Source organism: Lissotriton helveticus, chromosome 10 (genome assembly GCF_964261635.1).
Source record: "Lissotriton helveticus chromosome 10, aLisHel1.1, whole genome shotgun sequence".
NCBI classification, from domain to species: Eukaryota; Metazoa; Chordata; class Amphibia; order Caudata; family Salamandridae; genus Lissotriton; species Lissotriton helveticus.
The window spans coordinates 202,403,105-202,423,022 of NC_136071.1; the positions used below are offsets into that span (position 1 = coordinate 202,403,105).

Here is a 19,918-nt window from a genome sequence, read left to right on the forward strand (position 1 = left end):
TTCAGTCTAGCTGGATCCCACAGAGGTACACTAGATTCATATTTCTGGAGTTTACTTTTAAGAGTTACACAAATAAAACACCAGAGCAACGAAAAGAAACTGTACACATAACACGGATTTAAAACTCTTTTCTCTTTCTTCGAAGCAATGTGTGAGAACAGTTGTGTGTGTCTAGGTTAATAGACCTTAGACTACAAGTCAAGACACGCATGCAACATTTGGGAATCCATTCTGGCTGCACGTTTCCTTTAGTCCTATAAGACACCTTTTAACAGGAAGCCCTTCCACATCTAGCTCCTCCAAAGGGGACCCCGTTAGAGTATAACTTGGCCTACCATTCTCGGCGTGTTTTCATAGTTGGAAGGCTCTAGACGTTGGCTGCAGGTAACCAGCTCTACACAGTAGTGCTGGATCTGGCCTGCTCAGCCGGGGCAAGGCTCATCATGGAGTGCTCTGGCCCTGGGGGAGTAGCCTGTAGCCACGGTGCGGAGAGCACCTGATGGGAATAAAACTCTGCGAGAGCGCCTCCCTTAGTACTGTTAAGATCTGCATAAGGCGTCCTTAGAGCTTATTCGGTCAGCAGGATGGATAAAACGCCTGCAAGTAAAAGCATTGTTGAGCACCACAGGTTCACTTTCACAGCGTAATACAATTTTTTCGTTTAACTTTTAAACACTGCATAAGGTGTCAAAAAGCATTGACAAAACCAATAGGTCTCACAGGTAATACCCATCGGCTTTGGTAATGCTTGTGTGTCCCACCTGATCTCGGGTGGGTGGAGGTATGAGGGCTGAGGGGGCACGGAGGCACCAGGCAGCTGTTCTGTGCAACTTAGGTATTGTTTCCTTTGCACTAATGTAACTATTTAACCACTATCTCCATGCTCTCATTGTTAGTGTTTTTGCGTTTTTCGTATAACCAACACGCTTGTCAGAGATGCCAGCTAAGTTAACACAAATATATCAGAAATACCGTTGTGTCTAAATTCATACTTCCAAGACAGCTTGGTTCAAGACTACTAGAGTAGAAGTGAGGTGGGAAAAGTGTCTTCCCTTTATGCATATCACAGGATGTAAGCATTTCAGCAAGCACACTTGAATACCTTAACTTAAAGGGTCCCGCTTGTGATAGTCGCATCACTTCTGTGCGCTGCAACCAGTTTAGCGGAGTAAACGAGCACTGGCAAAGTCAATAGGTCTCTGCTTAGGGACCTATTGACGTTGCTATGGCCAACAACTCATGCGTATCTACAAAAGCGGCTAAGTCATCATGCCTATTTTTTTGGTTTTACATTTACCGATCCAAGATGGATTGGTAGATTGCGTGTGTGTCTAATCTAAAGGTGTGAAACATAAATGCTCCCAAATCCACCTGTAGCAACCGGCAAAATGAAACCAGTTGGTGCTGATGAATGAAAAAAGAAATTATGATGAAGAAGCCTATCAAAGCAAAGTAATGGGTGGGCTCCAAGCTCATTTTAGAATGTATTTGTTTTTAACAGAATCACAAGCAAAAGGGCTTGCACTGGCTCTGGCGAGACCTAAAAATAGCACCATCAAAGCAATCCTAAAAAAATTGAAAGATCTCCCGGCATTTAGGAGTACGCAACATATCCCACACATTGCAATCCCAAACAGGAGTTTACACTCTTCATGAACCACAAAGGCATCAATAAGAAAAGCAGAAAGCGCATCAACAGTTTGGATTGCAAGCGTTGAATATTGTATTAAAACGTGTGCTTTTACTGCTCTACTAATGTAGGGACCAACCTGCTTCTATTAGAGACAATTATCTGACCAATCTAATTGGAATGCGTGTGAAAATACCGGAAAGTAAAATAGTCAAGACAGGTAGACATTTAATACCCCTGTGACATTTGCTTTTTGAGGTATTCATTCAAACCGCCATAGCGCGGAGATAACCCAGTTGGGGCGATTCATGCGCTCTAGAAATGACAAATAAATAAACGTACTCCAGAATGGCCACATGAAATTGCCTTATTTATATCAAACAGCTTTGATATTTGCTAGTAGTGTGGCAAAAATACAAATACTTACACAGTGGGGATGTATTCTCCAGGAAATGCATTGGTCGTGTAACTGATGAGCAAGCATGTTTTACCCACAGCCCTGCAAAAACACAAAAACAATTGTCAATTCACATCAATGTAGTGACTTTGCTGTAAAATATCTAAAATTAATAGCCAGTGACAAGCAAGACTTTGGTGCAATTCCATAACCAGGAAAACTATTAAAGACCTATGCTCGATACAAGTTATCATAGTAAGAAATGTCTAATGCCCACCTGAAGTATTTCAGCTGGACCGCGTCCAACTACACATTGTAGCTCTAAATACATGCCTGGAGAAAAACTATTTTTCATTTTACTTGGATCTAGCTTTTTGCAGTCATTTATCTAGAACAAAGAAGCCTGCAAAAAAAGTAATTTTCCCCAATCAGAGCTCCAGTTTTTAGGTCTCGCCTAGCGATGCAGCACATGCGCTGCCCACCTTGGCAAGAACTATTGTCGGTTTCATTGCTGAAGGGGGACAGGAGATGTGCAAGCGTAGGGCTGGCGAGTGAACCAGTGTGCGCATGGCGCGCTTTCACTCCCTCCCTCCCCCCTAGTTAGTTTCAGTGTTGTGCGACGATTTCAGTTGCTGCTTGTTCTGCAAGTGAGGCGCGTGCATCACGTCACTCTGCCTTCAAGTGAGCGGGCTTCTGCGCCCGGACAGGAGATGTGCATGTGCGTTTCGTCTCAGACTATTTCAGCTGCTGCTGGTTTCATTTGTAGCACTGCTGCCAAAGCCCAATAGAGGTTTTGTCTGAGGTATTTTGCAATACTGAAATCTTTTCCAGTTGCTACCTCTGGCTCAGACATGAGGGCGGTAAAAATACACAGTGCGCCGTTCCCACGGATCAAACCCTCGCTGTTGGATAAGCACCGGAAGGTCTTGCTGTAGACAGTTACGACTCTTGTGTAAGCCACTGCAAAGCTTCGGTGCAAAGGGATACATGAGATTTGTAGCTATTGTTAAACAATAAAAACGATGGCATTCTCAAATGCAATTTATGGGTCAAGATATGACAAGCCACGCACAATATAGCTGTGCGCAGTCAGAGTATGGAGGGCGAATCGCACTGGACTGTTTATATAGCTCTTTCCATACACCAAGAGTCATAATGTGATTTACTAGGTGGCCTGTTGCATTTTAGATTTATATGGCGCTTCCCAGCCCTGCAGATGTCGCAAAGCGCTCTAAATTGCATCAGGTTTCACAGCGCTCTTTGAAGTGCATGGTTGATATTTGGTTATGCTAGGCATGTTGCTGAGGTGCTTCAGGTGCAAGTGGTGGGTGCACAGAGTGGGAATAGATGCAGCTGTCCACGCTAGTGCTCATCATCTTTTGGGTGACCAGCATCATAGGGAGGAACTACCACTGGTGTGCATCAGTGGTGTACAATAGGGTATATAGGGTTCACCCAGTGCCACCACATGGCCCAAAGTCTTGAAGAAACTGTAAAACCACCATTGAATATTATTCGGAGTCTGCCCAGGAGCGAAATTGGAGCAACACATTGGCGACAGTAAACCACCAAGGAAAATCTACTTTCTCATGTTTTTGGCAAAACTTCAGCAGAATTGCACAAAATTGTGTTAGGCTAAGTCTAATTCGACTTGTATCGTTAGTATATACGGTGTTTTTGGGTCAATTGTCTAATCGACATTAGTAACAAGCATTTGCAAAGCAATAGGTCTCGCAATTACGCAAGTTTGAGCTATTGTATTGTAAATGAGAATGCCTTTTATTTTTTAAAATAAATATAAGGCATTGTTATTTAAAATGGCAATAGCTTAAACGTGCGTAAATGCGAGACCTATTGCATTGCAAATGCTTGTTGGAAGTAGTGGACTGTATTGAGGAGCACAAATCAGACAGAAGAAACATTGTGAAGGTTAATTTTCCAACCTGCACTCTTTCCAACCGAACTAGCATCGAGACAAGAACCAGTACACTGTCATTCCAATACAACGTTACTATCATCACCACCCATACATACATACAGTTGTGACTGGTAGTAAATTAAAGTGACGAGGGATCTTAGGATACGTCTAGTTTGGTAAGCTTCTGCAGAAATTGGCAGAAAATGTTAAAATTGTAAAGGTTGTGGATGTAGGTCATAATGGTGACTGCTAAGCCCCACTCTTGCACTGCCAACATGAGGGATATTTTAAAGCATGAGACAAGTTGTTTATCCTCTGCGTGGTTTTAACCTCATCGCTGCTTGAGAGTTTCCCCTGCTGTGCTGGACAGAAATGAAAACGGGTGTGGTCATGACGAGCTCAGCTCGTCATGAGCACCTGAGAGGTATATGCCATGACGAGCTGAGCTCGTCATGAGCATGGAAGGGGTTAAACAGTAACAGCTGCACAAACCAGCTATGGTGACTCACGGAAGAAACAGAGGATTGGAATACACAAATAACATAGGTGATCAAGACAAGACCTCCCACCGAAACTTAGTGGGATTTTTGCAAACTGTGGCATGCCAGATTAGACTATGGTGGAATGGGGTGGAACACTTCGCCAAGCTGACATGTATGCTGTTTTCCAAGGAGCAGTAGTAAAAGAAGGAAGACAATTCACTTAAAATGGTACATGCCTAGGAATTTCAGTAAGTCTTGTAGCACATTCACTAGCCTGCTAAATTGGAGTTATTTTAACGGTTTCTTATAAGGCTTTGTGCCCTAAAAAACGGGGGTGCAACTGCAAATGGGCGCCCCGTGCTACAAGCGTAGTAGTGTCAGATATCTTACTTTGTTCAGCAGATGGAACACTCAAAGTTCTTCAGGGGGTAGGAGTGTGCAGGCACTGTCTGTAGCAGAGTGCTCTCTTGTGGTTTCCATGTATTTAACCTGGAGATTGGCAGGTGCTCTAAAAAGTACAGAAACTCTTACACCAGTTTATGACCATCCCCATGGCAGCCGAACAAGCTATACTGAAGCAACTTTAGAATTGGATAATCAACCTCTTTTGGCAGAAAAAGATCAACAGGTGGCCAGCAAAACACTACACTGGCCACCACACAAGGGGGGCTGGCTGGTCCTGTATACTCAGAGCGGATCAGATGAGATATTTGGTGAGGTGGAAGAAAGTGAAGAGCTCGAAGCATGGTACTAAATCGATCTCCTTCCTAATAGCTGCCATCCAGCTGTGGTAGGTACTGTAGCTATGCGGCCATCAGAGAAATTTGGGTTGTATTCTTCCCAAGCTACTAGGGTTACTCTCTCGATATGGGACAGGGTGTGTACACTTAAGGGGTGGACGACGTCTCCCTTTTCACTCCCACCTGTTTGAACGTAAACTTTACACTTGGAATGGGGAAGCACCTATTCCAAAAAGCAATGGCATAGCCAATAGGTCTTGCCTTTGGGACCATATAAGTATTTAGTTATGCAGCACAATATCCTTGATGAAACAACATCAACTGTTGCACGGCTAAACACTTATAAGGTCCCCAATGTGAGACCTACTGGCTATGCCTATGCTTGTTTTAGCTTCCAGGCTTCGAGTCTCTACACAAAGCCCCATTTCCACAGCGCTCTGAATCATGAGTGGAATAGGTCACACCTGTTAATTACCAAGTCAACTAGGGGCACGTGTAATAAAGGGATAAGTGGGGCGTGGCTAGTAGCCAAGCATGGCGGTTGTCTTCTAGACTAGCTCCGGACCTGGGCTGAAATATCCTGACGACCACTTGATAAAACCTGCAGGCGGTGGGTCGTAAATGTGTGGGAGGCTCGTTGAGACTGGTACCGAGACTCAGTGCTGCTGAATTGATGAAAATCTCCGACGTATGCGGACGAGATAACGTCCCCAGAGCCGGAATCCACAGAGGGAGATGGTGTGTCGTCGTGGGCCTGGGTGAGACGGACCGGCTGCAGCAGACCCGCAGACCTGCCGGCTCCTCTACATGTCGAGGCGGTGCACGGTAGGAGCAGAGGCTTGACTGAGCTGGCGGTGAAGACTACACTGGGGACGCTGTGTGCGGCGGTCTGTGGTGGGGATACGCCTTCGGAGTAACTGCTGCGGGAGTCTGCTCACGCGAGTCTGTGATGAGGCCTACCCCCCTGGAAGTGATCGGGGGAGTTGTGAAAGACGGCGAACCTGCGCACAGTGAGATTTGCAGCGAGAGGCAGCAGTGGCACACAGAGAATATTTGCACGGCTGCGGTGGGACAGCACGGCTGCGGTGGGACAGTACGGCTGCGCAGGACCTCTAGCGCACCCGTGTGTGAACGGCGGGCTGGTGGGGCCCCGACTGCTACTTGTGCGCTCCCTTGCACCTTTCGCTACTGCGGGGATTGCATGTGAGCAGCGTAGAGTGCCGAATAATCCCCAGAGGCTCAGTGCTGTTGGAGAAGATGACAGGTTATCCCTCTCCACCTGCTATGCTGCTTTCCTGCAACGAGGGACTGGCCCAGAGGTGGACTGGCCCAGAGGTAGACTGGCAGAGCTAGGATACGCAGGGGCATATGCTGAATTGGACTGAGTCAAACAGCGCAATGCCACTGCCAGGTGCTAGAGGATGCCAGTTGTGGATGGTGGACCACTGTGCTGAGTTACCGCTGGCCGGGGGTGGTGAAACTGTTCCTGCTGCCAGTTACTTTGCATCTACCTAGACAGACCTGCACGATGGGACGCCACAGAGCAAAACAGCAGGATCAGGGAGATCACGACCCTGTCCCAGACACCGTGGAGAACGCAGATGCCGCGCTTATGTCGGGATATGTCCCGCCTACTGCTCTGTCTGAACCCATGGACAAACTGGATCTAATCCTGTAGGAAGTGAGGGACTCTAGGAAGGCGATCAGATTGGGACCCCGACGACCGGCCTCACATTGCTTAGAGCGGACCACACGAAACTCACAGATAAGGTCAAAGACCACGCTACGAAGCTAGTGGAGGTGGTTCCGCGACAAGCACAGAGCAAGACCCACATCAAGCAGATACAGGATCAAGTTGCCACCCTGTTGGACCGAGTGGAGGATGCGGAAGGACGAGCTAGGTGCAACATTCACGCAATTAGCCTGCCAGAACGGAGTCACGGTAATGATGCAACACGCTACATGGAGCAGTGGTTCAGGGACCACGTTACAGCTGAGGGCTTCTCCACGCAATGCTGTATTGAGGGGGTGCACAGAATACCTACCGAACGACCGAAACCGGGGGCTCCCCCACGTCCTCTAATAGTGCAGCTGTTGAGCTTTCGCAACAGACATGCTGCTGCAAAAAGCTTGTGAGTTGCCCCAGATAACTTTTGAGAACGCCAAAGTGTCATTGTATCCAGACTACACGGTCATTGTACAGAAACAGCGCTCTTCCTTCTTAACAGTTAAGAGAAAGCTCAGAGACTTAAACTTGAAATATGCGCTTCTCTTCCCATCACAGTTGAAAATCCTGCACAACCAGAAAGCACATCTCTTTGAAACTCCTGGGGCTGTAGATGACTAGCTGGAGGTGATGGAGTTAACCAACACTGCGGCATCTGTTTCTCAACCTACCGCCAAGAGTTGAAACAGTTCGGGAGGGCCAGCGGGGCAGTAGACGCTCACGCAGGACTCCTGCCCAGAAGTTCCTCACTTCGCAGCAGATACAGCAGAATAGGACTCAGGCGGTTATTGCGACGGCCACCTTTACGCATTCCACACGACGAGAAGCCAAGACCTCCTCTGAGGAAGAAGACACGCACGTACTCGGAAGGCAGTGTGGCCCTTTTCCCTTCTGCGACTTCGCAATTAATTAAATGACGTGTATGGTCAACCTAGCCCCTACTTTTATTGTATACACAACTGCAGTGTGCTTCTGTAACTGAAGTGTAAGATATCTGTATGGTTGTTTCAAGTAGTAACGTGCGCACATGGCCCAGGGTTCTGTAGGAGCTAACATGCACTGTTGTAACGAAGGTCACACAACATGCGAAGCGTTAGCAATGTCCCCCACATGGCGAAAGCGCTTTACATGTACAATATGTTCTTAATTGTTCAGTTACGTTATATGATCCGATATAGTTTTTTGACCAGTGTATTGAGGTTTTTGGGGGGGGGGGGGGGGGGGGGGGGGTCCCATCGTAGATATTGCCTTAGGTAGGCTCTGTGACCTGGGAACTCTACTGGTGAGTATCAGGCACACCACAATGTATACACTTGGTAAATATACCATACTGACGTGGAATATTTGGGGAATGGAGTCTGTGCCGAAGCGCCACAGAGTGCATGCACAATTACAACGCTGTGGGGCACAGATCGTATAGTTGCAAGAGTCTCATATGGTGGATAGCGAAGTGGTGAAGCTCCGAAAGAAATGGAGGGGGCTGATTTTTTCCACTACGTACTCTAGCTTTGCGAGAGGGACCACAATTTGGGTGAGACATGGAGTGCCATTCTAAGCTCTGGAGCAGAGGATAGATAAACAAGGGCGGTACATATTTGTAAGAGGGACGTTGGCTGGTCAACCTGTGGTGTTAGCCAATGTTTTTGCCCCAAATGTTGACCAAGTTAAGTACTGGGGTCTTATAAATATCGCCCTGACTGGGTGGGAATCGAATCCATGGATTGTGGGAGGTGATTTTAATTCAGTAATGATGTTACTCTGGATAGATCGCACCCACCCCTACATAGTGCAGGAGTGTTTAAACAAGCGGAGGCGCTGGGCAGATGGGCGGAGGGATGGGAACTCTGAGGTCTGGAGAATGCGACACCCAACACACAGGGAATACTTGTTTTATTCCTCCACGCACGTCCTACACACCAGAATAGATAGAATATACTGTTCCCGCAGGGTTGCAATGCAAGTACCCCAGGCCACATACCTACCGAAGACCTTCTCGGATCATAACCCATTGGAGATTGTCCTCACCTGGGGCAGGGTGCCCACCCCAGTACCCTCCTGGCGTATGTGGCCACAATTGTTAGAAGACTAAGTATTCTGAGGCGATATGCTAGATACTATTGAGCATTATTTTGCAGAAAATAGCAACACAGCCTCTAATAGACTGTTTGAATGGGATGTTTTCCAAGTGGTTGTCAGAGGGAGGGCAATCGGTACGACTGTGGGAGCCCGACAAGAACTCCACAAGTCCCTGGTGGAGGTGCAACGCACTATGGGGTAGGCTGGAACAAGATGCAATAACGGATGAGGACAAGAGGGCCCTACTGCAGGAAGCTAGGATTAAGCATGCAGAATTACTGGAATTTCTGCGGGTCAAAGACCAGGCATACTCGCGGCGGAACCACACTGAGGCGGATAAGGTGGGGACTCTGCTTGCCAGGCTGATCAGAGTTCCTCCTCCAGCGGTTGTTATAAACGAGATTAATACGCTGGAAGGTGTTAGAGCCATCACTCATGGGGATATAAATGCGGCCTTTAGTCAATATTACGCCTCTCTATATAGTGCATCTGGTACTAGTACAGAGGACTACATGGAGGCTTTCCTTTCCACCCTCACGTCTCCGCAAATCAAGACAGCACTCCAGAGAGCACTGATAGGGCCAGTCACTCAGTCTGAGATTAGGATAGCCATGAAGGGACTCCTGTGTAACAAAACACCTGACCTGGACGGTCTGCCAATTGAATTTGACGCTGCGAATGCAGATTCCCTAGTGCCCCACTTAGAAGTATTATATAACCGCACTGGAGAGGGGCTCTCTGCCACTCACCATGATGCAAGCTCTGGTTATATCACTCCCGAAGCCGGGGAGAGATCCCACAGATATGGCCAGCTATCGTCCACGGTCCTCATTGCCTACAGAGTATAAAATACTAAGTAAGGTGTTGGCCAATAGAATATTGCCCTATGTAGCTAAACTCGTCCATATTGAGAAAACAGTTTTTTTACCTGCCTGCAGCACCTAGCTGAATAATAGAAAACTTCACTATTTGATGAAGGAAGCCCCGAGCCGATATGCTCATGCACATTGCGTATCTCTAGACCTACGACAAGCATTTGACTCTCTTAACTGGGAATATATGTTTTGGGCGTTGGAGAAATTTGGGATTCCGGAGGGCTATATTGATTGGTTGCGGCTCCTATATAACGCCCCCACAGCACGGCCCGAACTAGTAATAATATTTCAGCGGAATATTGTATATACAGGGGAACTAGACAGGGCTGCCCTCTATCGCCCCTTGTCTTCATACTGGCCCTTGAACTACTGGCAAGAAGGATGTGTAAGGATCTCCTCGACAGAGGTATACCATTAGGTAATACAACGCATCTTTTTTCTGCATATGCCGATATTATACTTTACCTTTGAGATCTCAGATTGCCCCTGGACCCGATCTACGAGGTATTTCACCGCTTTGAAGCAGTGTCAGGCCTAGCCAATAATGTTACAAAGTTGCATGCTTTTTTCTTTACAAACCACGCAGAGATCACAGACTATGAATTTGGAGATAACAGACTCCAGGTGGCACAGCATACATTCAAATTTCTAGGTATACAGGTGTATAGGACTCATACGGAAATGCTGGACTGAAACCTGAACAGAGCGCTTAAAGCCATACGATCCAGTTTCGCTTTCTGGACTACGCTGCCACTGTCCGTCATGGGTGGGGCGGCCCTGGCAAGAATGGTAGTCCTACTGAGACTGCTATATTATTTCACGAACTTACCACTTACTACTTTTAAACTGATGGACACCCTACTCATTGAACTGATCTGGGGTTCAGGGAGGAAACGTATTAGCCTTAAGAAATTGCAATTGGACAAATGCAGGGGGGGGCTGGGCGTTACGGACCTGCATGTATACTATTACACATGCCAATTACATTGGTTGTCATACTGGATGGCGGGGCGTAACTTGAACGAGATAGGGTACACAGAAGCGGACATAGATCGTGGTCTCCTACATACCCTGTTACTGCCTGGGGGTAGCATCCCGAGAGGTCTCCCCCCTCTGCTAGGCACGGCGCTCCAGTGCTGGAAAGCAGCACTGCAATACACAAAGGCACCCCCGGCATACGCAGGTAACATTCCATTACTGAGCATCCCACTGATGGGTGGCCGACTCACTAAGCATAGGATTACACCGTGGCTGGATGCAGGGATTAGTACAGTGGCGGATATGTTTGGGGACGGGATGCTACTGGATCACGACACTTGTCAATGAAACAGGAGCCCCAGCGCACTTATATCTATTACACACTGCAAAACATTAAAATGCAATGGGCCCCGGAGAGGCAGGACCCCCCCAAGCCCCCCCCCCCACTCATGACCTGGTCAAGATGCTTTATTATATGGATAGAGGCAGACACCTTATTAGGTGGCTCTATACTGGCTTGCGCTCCCATACAATGATTGCTTTGGATTCATTACGGGTGGCATGGAATGGGGACATAGACAGGGAAATTGCAGATAAAGGATGGGCGAGTGTACTTGAACACCCCAAAAAAGTCTCAAAGAATGCAAAGTTCAAGTTTATACAGACCATGGTCCTCCATCGAGCTGATCTTACTCCTCAAACTAGATACAATTTTCCCACAGACACAGCATTGTTGTCCGAGATGTTTACTGGAGGGAGCGGACCCGCTTCATATGCTAAGGGCATGCCCGAAAGTGTGGGGATTCTGGGATAATGTTAGGCACAGAGTTGGAGGGGTCACACATCGTGAACCTCAAAACACCGTGGAGGAATGTATATTAGGCCTACATAAACAGGTATCCAAATACAAAATACAATACCAGTTTATAGACCTGGCCCTTATTTTAGCGATACGTACCATAACTATGCGGTGGAAGTCACGGAAGCCCCCTACTATATTTACCTGGAACAGTGAGTTGCAGCAGTGGGGCAGTGCAGAGAGTGCTGCTTTGCGCAGAGAGGAACTTAGAGGCATAAGACCCCAATAGCATTGGAATGGGATGTTATGCTAGAAGCCCTCACATCAGTAGACATCTATCAGTCAACCTTCACACAATTGTCCACGCAATAAGATGAATACACCCCGAATGATGCATGACGTGTAATAGCATTGTATATAACTAACACAAAAGCCTACATTGTTTGTAATACTGTATTTGTTTTTTCTAAATGTACATGGGATGGTGGAAGTGGGAGTTGGGAATGCGTTGTTTAGTTCACGGATTATGCTAGCAGTACTAGAAAAGATACTTGACTCTGTATATGGATATGATATTGGACAATACTACTGTGGATAACCGCTATTTCTACTGCTTTCATGGAATATATATGTCAACAGCACTGATTGGAGAAGGGTAAACTATAGAAGGACAATAGCAGGTAAACTGTTAACAAAATAGATATTGTTAAATACGCTACACTTATAACATATACATGATGATATACGATATGTAACATTGTATTGAACGGTCTATACTCTTAAGAAAAATCAATAAAATGATGTTAAAAAAAAAATGAAGGGACAAGTCTCGGCAGGCCGGCGCATCCAGACACTGGGTGAACGCTCACGCGCCTTGCACGAGTGTGCAAACTTGTAATCGTCATTTTGCCTACCGGGCGCTCCAGGTGAAGCTGTTCGGAGATTAAGAGCGTGGAAGCGTCGACTCCCGAACGTTTTTGCTGGAGTGAGTGTGCATTAGACGCGACTTCCTGTCACAAGAACACAATGCTGCAGCATCGGAGGTTTTCTTTTATTCAACATTAAAAAATAAAGACTACGACTTCCAGAATGCCTTAAATTATTCAATGTAAACCTAGGACTATTCTAGCAGCCGCGTCCTTGGTGGCATGCCGGCACCTAGAAACTGCAGTTAGAAGGGAGAATATAGAGAAAACCCCCAGAGTCTTCAGAACGGATCACTTTTCTATCAATAATACTTGGGGCGAGGCAGAACATTAGGTGCTGTAATGCCTGCGAAGTTAAACATCAAAAAGTCATTTGTCAATTCCTTTCCTTTCCATGCTAGCTACACTGGAGCACACCGAGAGCATGAGGCAGAGCCGGGAATCAGAACCAGCAGGACACTGTCGGCAGAACCCTCCAGCCTGATATCATGTGAAACACTGATGTGCCCCGAGAATGATATGAAGCATGTCCAAAAAGGACAGCATGGAGTGCCTCAGACACCAGTCAGTGTCAGCATCACAATGATCACAGGGCATGTAAACACTGAGTCACAAACCTGAGCAGATGTTCAAACACTTACAAGTCTCATTTCTTGCGGTTCCTTAATTTAAAAAAAAGCTCGCTGCTCCACAACATCGCTTAATTGTAGATAATTAAGCACACAAGATCGGGAGGGGTGAGCACGCGAGCCTGCGCTGTAAGGAATTCACACATTTGTTCACCCAGTGTGTTGCTATCATTCCCAGCTTTTTAACCATCACATTTACTAAACATTCCTCATACATTCCCTCGGTTTCTCTTTTCCTTGATAATGGTGCACTCACCCTGAACCTCTTACCCCACCCATCTCCCAATCTCTTGATGACATGGTCCTGTGGGGCTGCTTTGGGTAGTCCAGTCTGAAATAAAAGTGTGTTAAAGGAGCAGTTCTGGCATCCCACAACCCAGTAGCTGACATCAACAGCTTTGATGTGTGCCAGGACAAAGCAGGCCGGTACCCACCCCGACAACCATAGCACCCCTACTGGAATGTGCACGACAAGCCCCAAGAGCAGTTACCTGCCGAAAAAGGGGCCAGGTATCGACCCGTTGTGCGGCTTCTGCAGAAAACTAGGCTGGACGTTGCAGAACCCCTTGCCACACTGAAAACCAAGACTGTCCTTCCGTGATACCAAGGTGAATGCCAGCCTCGTTTAACAAGTAATTCACATGCGCCCTGAAAGAGCATCGGGAGAGGGTGGGGGGGTGGGGAAGGGGAAGGGGGGCACTGATGTCTTCTGGATGTTGACCCCTTATGACCTCCACATCATTTCAGGCACTGAACCCTATATACTGTAGCCATTTTTCCGCCTCTCTCTGATGTCACCACATGCCTGCTGTACCCTCCGTTCATTGGCGGAACGCCAAATCTAATCTCAGCCTCCCCCCCCCCCCCGCCTTAACACCTGAACATCCTCCTTGATGTGCTGGTTGTCGTTCCTTAATGGGTTTTATGTGGGAACCTGCTAGGGGGCTGATTTCAAAATTTTACATCGCAAACGAACCCAGCCAATTCGAGCTCACAGAGCATGAGGCAGAGCCAGGAAGCAGAAACAGCAGGACACTTTGTCGGCGGAACCCCTCCAGCTGTTGTCATGTGGAACACGGGGACATGCCCTGTGAAGGATGCGGAGCATGTCCAACAAGGACAGCATGGTCTGCCTCAGACACCAGTCACAAAACCGGACCCAAACCAGATGGCCCCTGCCCGCTGCTGGCTCCCGAGAGCAAAACGCTCTGGGAGTGAACATTTCAGGAAAAGCTGGGACATCCACGCGCATTTGGCCAATTGCGTGCTGAAGCCAGACGCAAAGGCCAATGGTGTGTGAGCACCACATGCACGAGCTTCTCCTGAAGCTGAAGTGATTCCAAGAGGTTGATTTCCTATGCAGCGCATGCGCGCTGCCATAGGCTCGACCTAAAAATGGAGGACTCCTAGGTGTATCAAGGTTAGCCCAGTTGATCAAGAAGTGGTAGTTATGCCGTTCGAGGACAGCAAAAATAATAACCTTTACAAGACTGAATACCTACTTTCAAGCGCTCCACTGGGTGCTACACCCATCAAAAAAAAATAATAAACAGGAGCATCTCACCCTCGGCTCCGCAGACTAAACACCATCACGGAAATGATGGGAAAGAACCATGCAAAGCAATCCTACCCCAAAACACAGAAAACTTCGAATTTTGTGATGGTTAGGAAAATGCATCAAGATTACTATATACTGGTACCACACTCCAGAGAAGTGCCCAATGGGACAAGACAAAATTATACAGGTGTTGGATGTGGTGCAGGTTCAAAAGAACCCTTTTGCATCTCATCTGGCATTGCCATAAACTGCATAGTTAGTGGGAGGGGGTGCTTGATGATTTGAACTGAGCGAGGATAACTAGAGACCGTGCTGCGATTCTGATTCTACACAAGTTCTAGTAGGCAAATGTGGCTATTTAAAATGAATGAATCAAAATGAGTCAGACGATGGCATAGCAGTGATCTAGTCTATAAAATGAGTTACTTTTCATTTGCATTGGTTTACACAGCATAAAATAATCTTTAAAGGAATGTTATTTTCTCCAAGAACTTAAAGTTCTTATAGATCATTTCTTGAACCATTACAATAACAATATCAAGTACAAGAAGAACTCAACTTTTGGCACCTAGGCTGCTCTAATTCCAAACCACTTAGGCGGCATGCCCCTTTACTCATCAGAAAATCAGTTCATGCTCCAGCAGTGTCTAAGGGCATCTGGCCCGTGCAGAAACATGGATGGACCAGTTTACGTACGATTAAATGATCATAAATTAGCCATTATTTATTTTTTAAATATATTTCTTCATGGGGTTCAGGAACTCAAATCGGCAACTTCATAATTCACCAAGTCTTCAGTATAGCATTTTAAAAAATAAATTTAAAAAAGCCATTTTGATAGTTCCAAAATAGGTTTATGGTAGGAGCTTACGAATATATCTGGCACAGCAAAGTAATCTGAAGCCTTTATTCCCATACCTGAATAATATTACTGATCAAAGGGCTGAATCACTAGGTTTTAGCTCCAATACCTGCCTTCCACCCTCCACATCCAGGGTTTAGCTGAAATGGATCACTAAATTTCAATTCCCAACACTCGAGAATGTGGCAACTTATATTTATCTGCACACTGTCTACAGATTTGTAAAACAAAGATCCTTTACACAACACTGCTCAAAACAAGCTTTCAGGCGTGGATTTTGACACAGCAAAGTTGAACACTGCAGCATTCTCGGAACATTTTTGTACTGAATTTTTAAGGAATGTTACTCCCACTCGCTATTTTTCCGTTTGAATGTTTCATCATGTAGAGGAATTTCGAGCTTGTCTGGAAAACAAGGTTTTAAAAACAAGTTCCCTGGGACGGCGTGTTTGAACAGTGCTGCAGGCCAGGCAACGCTGAGCGGTATTCACTATTCGTATCTGTGCAGTGATTTAATATCACAGACAAACAACTATGTTTAGATTAGGACCTAAAGAGGGATAGAAAATGCAAAAGCCCACATTAAACTTCCCTTTCGTTTGCACAACACAGCATTTTATTTAACTAACATGTGCAGCCGTATAAAGATAGAAGTCAACCTGGTTTCCTATTTGTAACCATGCGTGTTGCATGGAACACGCAAGCCATTATCTTAGCTCTGAAGACTTAAATGAGTGCTGAATTTCCAGATTTACTAGCATTATGCAAGACAAAGATATGTTTGGAAAGCTTGCGATTAAGATATTCCCCTAAAACGCGAAGGGTGGTAATGTCTTGTGTTGCTCTCAATGGTAAAACATTAGATGAGATCAGGAAAGAGCTGCAAAGCAAGAGGAAACCCCAGGGAGACTGACAAGCGTGACCCTACAGGCAAAATGAACTAATGCATCCACTACAGATACCTGTGCTTGACCTCTTAGTCACAGGTTCGAATCCTGCAGGGTCTACGTCGTTTTTGGTTCCTCCAAGCTCGATAAAATGTGTCACATTGAGTTTGAAAAGGAGCATCTGTTAGTCAGGATCAAGAGGTCCTACAGGTCGAACAAGCAAAAGCACGTTATGTTATCCTAACTTTCAGGACTCCTGGTGCAAGAATCTCCCTTAGGTGGCATGATTATGTTGGCATTTAGTTTGAAATTTTCGGAATAGGAGCAGGTATACTAATATCTCCTATACATATGCTAGAGAAGTAACAACCGGTGTACAGCGGAGAGCCTTTGCTTTGTTGGCAGGCATAGATAACCTTCCATAGTGCATGCCCCCGAGGAGTTGCAACCTTCCATAGTGCATGCCCCCGAGGAGTTGCAATCAAAAACTAGCTAGGTGGCACAAAGCCAAGTTTATTTTCAGCTCGCTCTATAAAAAAAAAAGTAACATCCGCTGACACGAGATACTGTACTCCACCTCAGGTACAGACAATTCCCTTCTCCTTAAATGCGAGTCTGTCCCAGAACGGTCCTGAACCTACGCTGCGTAGTGAACAAACTTGTCATGCAAGCAGATGATCGAGTAGTTTCCCAATTTCATTTATTTGGGAGTTTTGTAACTTGCTGCCAACTGCTTCTTAGTGGCCACAGAGCGATTTAGGTGTCTGCAAACATATGAAGGGGTGGAGAGTAGCTTTACCAAATAATTGACAGAACAGGTGGCAAAGGAACTCGTTTTAAAACATCCATTTGGGAGGGACTATAAACATTGGAACTCTAAATCCTTAGATTAGAAAAAGGTATTTACCTCGCCTGCTGCACAATTTAAGGTAGCACAAAAACAATGTTTGCCTGGCTGAAATAAATCAAAATAATACTCCAAATAATGTGCTGGATAATCCTCGTGGCCCTCTCTATAATATTGCTTTGCAAAGAGGTTTGGGCGACGTCATCAAGATAAGGAAACTCCAAGTCCACAAGGACACATGACATGTATTTCCATATTTTACCGGTTCGTGTTAAATGCAGGCTTTAGACCACTATTTTGGGCTATAAAAGTACCCACACGTGTGCTATACAAGTCAGGCCACCTTCAGGTGGGCACAGAGGCTCCTGGGCCACAGGCTTGGGGTCGTTTGCCTCATGTCCCAGGGTCGGTCCTACTATGCCTCTAGAAACTGGGCAAAGGACAACCCAGTCAGTCCCTTACTGCCAGTGGTAGTGACGTGCAGCAGTTACAGGTTTCTCAGTGAAGTTGCACCAGGCTAAATACTCGGACACCAACACCGTAGTAACAGAATTGTCCAGTGCTTACACACACACGCAAACACACACACAAAGTATTTTATCGCACAATAAAACTGAATACTACACTATCATAAATGAATCAAATATCCCGGTTAGGGGTATGATGAGGCTCATACATTCAGGTACGGCTCAATCAACCTTTTCACTTTCCCCTTATCCCCTCTTTAAGGTTTCTCTGGTGTGGGTAGTAGTGCAGGTGCAGCACGTTTCCACTGGTTACCCATCTTCCAGTAGTAGCAGTCAGCATCTCATCCTTGCCCTGGGACATCAGAGGCTTAGCCTTGAATCTGCCCGCGCTTTTCAGTTGTGTTCCGCAAACAATCAATCAGATGAGAAGAATAGACTTAGTCTTTTGGCAAACCTTCACAAACATGACAGCAATTGTGGGGTCCAAAACGTCACAGCCAAACACCGGCCACCAAACATAAATGGTTTTTTTTTGCTAAACAACTGGCCAGCACTTCTCAGTATCATGGATAACCGTGAATCGCAAGTGGCGGAGGATCAGAGAACAATCAACTCCACAAAAGAAAAGAGAACCCTCCTGTAACCGGAATATAACTCCAAAGGGCCACACAATATATTGAATAGAGGGAACATTCTGAAGTTGCTTGGGGCTCTGCCAACACATGCCCACTTAAAAACGGGGGATATTATCTCTGTTGAGTTTATACAATCAAATAAGGGTAGCCATTGAGAGAACCAGACTGGTCACAGGGGCTACAGTTGACAGAGACAAGTGTGCTAAAATAAAGGTCTCATTTTTACCTATGGGGGGATAGATATCTCCCCTTCACTTACCAATAATATCCTCACCTACTGCAGTCCAACCAAACTGTAGCCAGCTCACAACATAAACCCCAGGCAATTCTTAGGGGTGCACTCCACAAAACCCCTAACAATACGGTAGCAATCAAAGCGAAAACTCCAAAAGGACAAGTCCTAGTGAAACAAAGGATTCCCACAATTACTGGGGGTGCACCCCCTCACTCTGAACTTGCATGTCAAACAATGAACTCCACCCTCTAATCAAATACCCGGCCAATGACATCAATAAAAATGTGTTTTTGAAACATTGAAGGGCTCAAACCAAAAATCACAGCAGGCAACCCCCCTCACTGGGAGAAAAATTATGAAATAAGCGTCCTTCAGGAAGCCTGGGCAACCAAATCCATCCTTATCTCTAGCTATGTGCATTACGGCACTCCAGCGTCATTCTACTGCTTAAGAACTGGCACTCACAGGATCATCCATCTTTAGCCTTCATCAACATATATTCAACTGAATAAATCCTCTGAAAAAGAAAGTGAACAGAAAAAATAAGGTTATTTCAAGGGTTAATGCAACAAGATCCCTCACCCACCCGGGATCTTTTTGACAGGCGATTTCAACATTAATCAACACACCGGACGAGAATGAGATCTTAAGCACCCAAAATTCAGTGGGATATACCAAGTCAATGCCAAACAAATAAGAAGTGCCTGAAAAACAAGGCAAATATTTAGTCAATGAGTTTGAGCATCTAGGTGGATGGCAGAACGACAGATGGTATGCCACTGTGCCACTGTGCCAGGCCTATCGTCCATATTCCCAATCCACTCCCACAACACGTTCATTTCGCTTAATTTGGAGGTTTTTGTCGCTAAAGACATACAAAATACGACTGGAAACAGATCGATCACTTCCCTCAACTGACGAAACTACACATAGGAGGTTATAAAACATCCGTTTTGGGTCTATGAACGTGGGCACTGTGTATACCGTTAATTATAGAAAGGTCAAATACTCGGAATGAACAATAACACGGTGTTAAAAGAGTTGAGGAAATCTTGCCAGAATCTAAACGTATCCACTCCGACCCAGTTCATCACTGAGAGGAATACTGCAACAAGCTAGTTTAACAGCATAGCAAAAGGGAAGAAAGCCGTAAAAATATGCATCATAATGGCAAATACCAAAGCAGAAAGCAACTAACTCTGGCCTGCAGACAGGCTAAACAAACTGAACCAAGCACGAGTCTGAGGGAAA

The 19,918-nt window shown here is 45.9% G+C and overlaps 1 protein-coding gene across 2 annotated transcripts in view; it reads right to left on the reverse strand.

Annotated features, from left to right (window-relative positions):
• The window catches only part of RAC1 (Rac family small GTPase 1), a 56,478-nt gene that overhangs the window by 14,897 nt on the left and 21,663 nt on the right, over positions 1 to 19,918 (reverse strand). For both annotated transcript variants that reach the window (XM_078665140.1, XM_078665139.1), the window contains exon 2: positions 2,058 to 2,129. In XM_078665140.1, coding sequence (XP_078521266.1) covers positions 2,058 to 2,129 — 72 coding nt within the window. The remainder of the gene's footprint in view (positions 1 to 2,057; positions 2,130 to 19,918) is intronic.